Here is a 7,918-nt window from a genome sequence, read left to right on the forward strand (position 1 = left end):
ACCATGGGTATAATAATAAACAACCAATAGCTCTGACCAATCCCCCAGATCTGTAAGACCATGGGTATAATAATAAACAATCAATAGCTCTTACCAATCCCCCAGATCTGTAAGACCATGGGTATAATAATAAACAACCAATAGCTCTGACCAATCCTGAGATCTGTAAGACCATGGGTATAATAATAAACAACCAATAGCTCTTACCAATCCCCGAGATCTGTAAGACCATGAGTGTAATAATAATTAGTCAAAGACTCAGCTTATGCAAAAAGATACAGTACAGTTTTTTCATGAGAACGTTCTCCCGTCCATTATACAAAGACATCCATTTTATAGCTGTGCACATACTTCCACACAGACAGTAGGTGAGTTTTATCCTTCTCCGTAGTTCTCACCACTGTGTATCACTACCTAGCCGACAGGTCCGTTCCCCCGAGATTAGGGAAACCTTGAGAAGTACTCCCTATGCTATCGTAAGTTCCTCAGAGGCCTAGCCAGCTCGGTCCAAACACAGTTTAATAACTGTTCTGTTTTTTTTCTTCGGCACACACACACACACATACATACACACACACACACACACACACACACATACACACACACACACACACACACACACACGCATACAAGTTCAAATCCTAAGCTACGCCTTGCTCAGACAGTCTGTGTTTTTCCACTACACAGATACATTGTTTAATCTAATTCTGACTAAAACTACACACAACATCAGATTGTAATTGTACGATTCTAATCAATGTCATACAATTATAAGGTTTCAGAGTGGAATGTTTTTATTATTATCTTTCAACATATACATCATTATTTTATCAATAGCATCACTGACTTGTTATTTTGTGTGTCCAGAACCAACCCCATCGGGATGCGAGGTCACATGGCTAAATGCTACGGAGACCTGCTGATGGAGCTGTGGAGTGGAACACAGAGGAACGTTGCTCCTCTCAAACTCCGGGTGAGTTTATAAATCCTGGCATGGATCGTCACAACAACAGTGGATGGGATTTCCTTACTCCCTGTAAGTGGACAGTATTGTACTATGTAGCTTTGTAGCTTGCCGATGGTCTGTCCTCACTGCCGATGGTCTGTCCTCACTGCCGATTGTCTGTCCTCACTGCCGATGGTCTGTCCTCACTGCCGATGGTCTGTCCTCACTGCCGATGGTCTGTCCTCACTGCCGATGGTCTGTCCTCACTGCCGATGGTCTGTCCTCACTGCCGATGGTCTGTCCTCACTGCCGATGGTCTGTCCTCACTGCCGATGGTCTGTCCTCACTGCCGATGGTCTGTCCTCACTGCCAGAACAGTAGATAGAGGAGATCCTCATTGTCGTCCTAAATATGATACAAATAATACTGATTAAAGGTTCGAAAAGCTAATGTCATGATTTTAAAAGCTAATGTCATGATTTTAAAAGCTAATGTCATGATTTTAAAAGCTAATGTCATGATTTGAAAAGCTAATGTCATGATTTGAAAAGTTAATGTCATGATTTTAAAAGCTAATGTCATGATTTTATTTTATTTTTTTATTTAACTAGGCAAGTGAGTTAAAAACAAATTCTTTACAAAGCAGCAGAGCCAATAAACATAATATGAAGAACAAACATCATTGTGACCATTCATATGTTGCAGTAGAACTGTAAATATGACTGTAAATATAAAATAACTGTAAATATGACTGTAAATATAAAATAACTGTAAATATGACTGTAACATAAAGCCTTTATTTTCTTGAGATTTAAAGGTTATCTTACTAAGAAAATAGTCCTGATCATAGATATAGATATAATAGATAGATATAGATCATATAGACCTAGACGATCTCCAAAACAACTAACAACACACTGAAATCATACATTTTCAATCATTTAAATGGTAAAAGTCGTATCAATTTCTACTCTGTACCGTAACAATTTGTACCAATTTGGGAGATAAAAAGTCATTAAAGTATTCCATAAGTTCTCTGTGTATTTCAGATGGTATCAAGTCATTAGAATGTACCAGAGGCTACGGACATAGAGCTCCTTCTGCAATTGTTTTATTTTTAAAAATGAATTGGAAGTCTCCTGGCTGGCTACTCAATGTACTTACAGAAGACACTGCCCATTCTTCCCCCTGTACTGGACGATAGTAAAGTAGATGTCTGGGAAGCTATTACCTTAATATCTTTGTTACCATTCTCCCCCCTGTACTGGACGATAGCTTGTCCAAATTATTTTTGGCCTTATTGACTCCACGTGAATTAATTGACTAATATGTGGTTATGTCTGTGCTACCGTTACCTCTAACTTTGTGTCTCCATATGGCTGCTTTTACACAGACAGCCCAATTCGCATATTTATTTTCGCTAATTGGTCATTTGACCAATCAGATCGGCTCTTAAAGATCTGATGTGATTTGTCAAAAGACCAATTTTGTGTAAACAAAAAAATATCAGAATTGTTCTGTTTGTGTTGACTGTGGTTGTCTCACTACCGCCCCCTGTAGTGGACGATAGCAAAGTACGCCCCGCGGTTCAACGGCTTCCAGCAGCAGGACAGTCAGGAGCTCCTGGCCTTCCTATTGGACGGGCTCCATGAGGACCTGAACAGGGTGCATGAGAAACCCTACGTAGAGCTGAAGGACAGCAACGGACGACCCGACTGGGAGGTCGCATCAGAGGTCAGAGTTCAATCAACAAACCAATCTAACATGTACACACACACACACACAGGCATCTACACACACAGCCTATCAACCAACATGTATAATCAATCAACTTTTATTTTCCCTGAGAAAGCTCCCCAATAAATGTTTTGGGGGAAATTGATCAGAGGGCCTTCAGTTGCACAGGCCCCCAGTTGCCCATCCCTGATCTTAGGTCCTTAGAGACCAGGGGAGAGGGGACTGTCCATCTTAGGTCCCTAGAGACCAGGGGAGAGGGGACAGTCCATCTTAGGTGACTAGAGATCAGGGGAGAGGAGAGGGGACAGTCCATCTTAGGTCCCTAGAGACCAGGGGAGAGGAGAGGGGACAGTCCATCTTAGGTGACTAGAGAGCAGGAGAGGGGACAGTCCATCATAGGTGACTAGAGACCAGGGGAGAGGAGAGGGGACAGTCCATCTTAGGTCCCTAGAGACCAGGGGTGATCAGAGAGGACAGTCCATCTTAGATGACTAGAGACCAGAGGAGAGGGGACAGTCCATCTTAGGAGACTAGAGACCAGGAGAGGGGACAGTCCATCTTAGGTGACTAGAGACCAGGAGAGGGGACAGTCCATCTTAGGTGACTATAGACCAGGGGAGAGGATAGGGGACAGTCCATCTTAGGTCCCTAGAGACCAGGTGAGAGGACAGTTCATCTTAGGTGATTAGAGACCAGGGGTGATCAGAGAGGACAGTCCATCTTAGATGACTAGAGACCAGAGGAGAGGGGACAGTCCATCTTAGGAGACTAGAGACCAGGAGAGAGGACAGTCCATCTTAGGTGACTAGAGACCAGGGGAGAGGAGAGGGGACAGTCCATCTTAGGTCCCTAGAGACCAGGTGAGAGGACAGTTCATCTTAGGTGATTAGAGACCAGGGGAGAGGAGAGAGGACAGTCCATCGTAGGTGACTAGAGACCAGGTGAGAGGACAGTCCATCTTAGGAGACTAGAGACCAGGGGAGAGGAGAGAGGACAGTCCATCTTAGGTGACTAGAGAGCAGGAGAGGGGACAGTCCATCATAGGTGACTAGAGACCAGGGGAGAGTGGACAGTCCATCTTAGATGACTAGAGACCAGGAGAGAGGAAAGAGTCAAAAATTGATCCACTAAACATTTCTTAAAGAGTGGATAACCTGTGGCGTGTGTATTGGTGTTCAGGTTATGGACAGAGGATAAAGGTGTGTGTGTGTGTGTGTGTGTGTGTGTCTGTGTGTGTGTGTGTGATCCTACGAGGGATTAGCAGGATTAGTGCTGTGTGTGTTTTACGTCTCTCTATGGTTCCGTGTGTGTTCCTCGTCAGGCGTGGGAGAACCACTTGCTGTGTGTGTTATACATATCTCTATGGTTCCGTGTGTGTGTGTTTTACGTCTCTCTATGGTTCCGTGTGTATGTTCCTCGTCAGGCGTGGGAGAACCACTTGCTGTGTGTGTTATACATCTCTCTATGGTTCCGTGTGTGTGTGTTTTACATCTCTCTATGGTTCCGTGTGTATGTTCCTCATCAGGCGTGGGAGAACCACTTGCTGAGGAACCGTTCCATCGTGGTGGATCTGTTCCACGGCCAACTCAAGTCCCAGGTCAAGTGTAAGACGTGTGGTCACATCAGCGCCCGCTTCGACCCCTTCAACTTCCTGTCTTTACCCCTCCCCATGGACAGCTCCATGCACCTGGAGATCACTGGTGAGGACCTGGGACTCAATACCCTGGTGGGGTGGGGGGGGGTCCCTGGAAAGGGGCGGAGGAGGGTTTGATCTCTGTGGACCAGATTTGCTGACTTGGTCTTGGTCTTAATTAACCTGAACAGAGGAGAGTTGTTGTACTAACAGGTGGGAGGGGTCAGTAATGGATTTTCCTACACGCTTCTTTACCCTGGAATGGTGCGGGTCAATGGCTCTTCTCCCGACACCTCAAAAGCAGCAAAGCATATCCTCATAGACAATATTAGTCCATGGGAAATGTACACATGTCTATTCACTTTCTGATGTGACTGCATTTCCCCTCTCTGTCTGTCTCTCTGCCTCTCTGCCTCTCTGTCTCTCTCTCTGTCTCGTCTCTCTCTCTGTCTCTGTCTCTCTCTCTCTCTCTCTCTCTCTCTGTCTCTCTCTCTCTCTCTCTCTCTGTCTCTCTCTCTCTCTGTCTCTGTCTCTCTCTCTGTCTCTCTCTCTCTCTCTATCTCTGTCTCTCTCTCTCTCTCTCTGTCTCTCTCTCTCTCTCTCTCTCTCTCTCTCTCTGTCTCTCTCTCTCTCTCTCTCTCTGTCTCTCTCTCTCTCTCTGTCTCTCTCTCTTTCTCTCTCTCTCTTTCTCTCTCTCTCTTTCTCTCTCTCTTTCTCTCTCTCTGTCTCTCTCTCTCTCTCTCTGTCTCTCTCTCTTTCTCTCTCTCTGTCTCTCTCTCTCTCTCTCTCTCTCTGTCTCTCTCTCTTTCTCTCTCTCTGTCTCTCTCTCTGTCTCTCTCTCTGTCTGTCTGTCAGTCATTATGCTGGATGGTTCTACCCCTGTACGGTTCGGCCTGAGGCTCAACATGGATGACAAGTACACCGGTCTGAAGAAACAGCTGAGTGAACTGTGTAGTCTGAAACCAGAACAGATACTACTGGCTGAGGTCCACACCTCCAACATCAAGGTACACACACTGATGTACACACACACACACACACACACACACACACACACACACACACACACACACACACACACACACACTGATGTACACTCACACACACACACACACACACACACACACACACACTGATGTACACACACACAAACACACACACACACACACACACTGATGTACACACACACACACACACACACTGATGCACACACACACACACACACACACACACACTGATGTACACACACACACACACACACACACACACACACACACACACACACACACACTAATGTACACACACACACACACACACACACACACACTGATGTACACACACACACACACACACACACACACACACACACTGATGTACACACACACACACTGATGTACACACACACACACACACTGATTTACACACACACACACACACACACACACACACTGATGTACACACACACACACACACACACACACACACTGATGTATACACACACACACACACACACACACTGAAGTACACACACACACTGATGTACACACACACGCACACTGATGCGCACAGACACACACACACACACACACACTCACACTGATGTGCACACACACACACACACACACACACACACTGATGTACACACACACACACACACTGATGTACACACACACACACACACTGATGTACACACACACACACTGATGTACACACACACACACACACACACACTGATGTACACACACACACACTGATGTACACACACACACACACACTGATGTACACACACACACACACACACACTGATGTACACACACACACACACTGATGTACACACACACACACACACACACTGATGTACACACACACACACACACACACACACTGATGTACACACACACACACACACACACACACACACACACACACTGATGTACACACACACACTGATGTACACACGCACACTGATGCGCACACACAAGTGCAACACAGGGAGTAGTAATTGTGTGTTTTTGTGTGTGGTAGAACTTCCCTCAGGATAACGAGAAGGTGCGTCTGTCGGGGAACGGCTTCCTGTGCGCGTTTGAGATCCCTGTCCCAGGCTCCCTCACCTCCCTCTCCTCTCCAACACAGACAGGTGAGAACCTCCTACACTTTCACACACTCCGGTTCTAGAGGTTGGTAGAATGTAACCCACGTCGGTTCTAGATGTTGGTAGAATGTAACCCACGGCTGGTTCTAGATGTTGGTAGAATGTAACCGACGCTGGTTCTAGAGGTTGGTAGAATGTAACACACGCTGGTTCTAGAGGTTGGTAGAATGTAACCCACGGCTGGTTCTAGAGGTTGTCACTGTGACACGCGGTGACCAGTGGTGGGGATCGTTAGACCCGATTGGAGCTGAAGTGACCGGAGCTGCCACCTTGTACCTCCTCGTTATGAACGTAACCCTAACGTACTCCTCAGTCTTTTCCCAGAAGGCTCTCTGACATGTCCTTCTGTAACACAAGTTCTCGCTCTCTATCTCTCCGACACCTCTCCAGACATCACCCCTGTGCCCGTGGCTAATGGGGTGGCGGTGACAGCGGAAGGGCATCCTGCCGGTAAGCCTGGTCTGATCCCCATCGGCATGCCCAGCGCTGTGGTGCCCAGCAGAGAGGCCACGCAGAGAGCCCTGGTCAACGGACACGTCCAGGACAGCCCCTTCATCGGGTACATCATTGCCATGCACAGAAAGATGGTGGGTACCACAGAATATATAGATATTGTGTTTGTGTGTAGTCTTGGGACACAACATCAGGAGTCCGTATTATTAGGACTCTCTGAGTTGTGCATCGTTCTGTTGGATAGTGATGAGAAAATAACCCCAACCGCAAAATCGCCTGCTACACAAAAAAAACGAACACGTTTCCTGTCACCCAAATGCACATGTACAATCTCTAGGAACTCTACTTACCTGAAGTAAAGTTAAAATGTGTTCCTCGCTATAAAATAAACTTCTGAATCGGGCTTTTTGTCCGAACCGGCACCATATTCCTGCTGTGTTGAACAGAGTGCTGTCGTTAGACCATGTACATCACGTGAGACTTTATACCAGGAAATCTAACACTGTTCAACTCCGCAGGGACATGGTGCGGTTCGGGCAAAAGCTGAATTCAGAAGTTTATTTTATAGCGAGGAACACATGTCACTTTGCGTCCGGTAAGTAGAGTTTCTAGAGATTGTACCGGCGTGGCCAAAAGATTTGAGAATGACACAAATCTTAATTTTCACGAAGTCTGCTGCTTCAGTTTGTGTGATGGCAATTTGCATATACTCCAGAATGTTATGAAGAGTGATCCGATGAATTGCAAAGTCTCTCTTTGCCATGCAAATGAACTGAATCCCAAATAAACATTTCCACTGCATTTCAGCCCTGCCACAAAAGGACCAGCTGACATCATGTCAGTGATTCTCTCATTAACACAGGTGTGAGTGTTGACCAGGACAAGGCTGGAGATCACTCTGTCATGCTGATTGAGTTTGAATAACAGACTGGAAGCTTCAAAAGGAAGGTGGTGCTTGGAATCATTGTTCTTCCCCTGTCAACCATGGTTGCCTGCA

General features: G+C 46.0%; 1 protein-coding gene across 1 annotated transcript in view; it reads left to right on the forward strand.

Moving 5' to 3' along the window:
- LOC139382850 (ubiquitin carboxyl-terminal hydrolase 32-like) overlaps positions 1–7,918 on the forward strand; it is an 80,951-nt gene that overhangs the window by 60,290 nt on the left and 12,743 nt on the right. Inside the window, exons 21-26 of the mRNA XM_071127090.1 lie at positions 868–973; positions 2,507–2,680; positions 4,209–4,383; positions 5,172–5,323; positions 6,342–6,453; positions 6,859–7,055. Of these exons, the coding sequence (XP_070983191.1) occupies positions 868–973; positions 2,507–2,680; positions 4,209–4,383; positions 5,172–5,323; positions 6,342–6,453; positions 6,859–7,055 (916 nt within the window). The remainder of the gene's footprint in view (positions 1–867; positions 974–2,506; positions 2,681–4,208; positions 4,384–5,171; positions 5,324–6,341; positions 6,454–6,858; positions 7,056–7,918) is intronic.

Source organism: Oncorhynchus clarkii, chromosome 24 (genome assembly GCF_045791955.1).
Source record: "Oncorhynchus clarkii lewisi isolate Uvic-CL-2024 chromosome 24, UVic_Ocla_1.0, whole genome shotgun sequence".
NCBI lineage: Eukaryota > Metazoa > Chordata > Actinopteri > Salmoniformes > Salmonidae > Oncorhynchus > Oncorhynchus clarkii.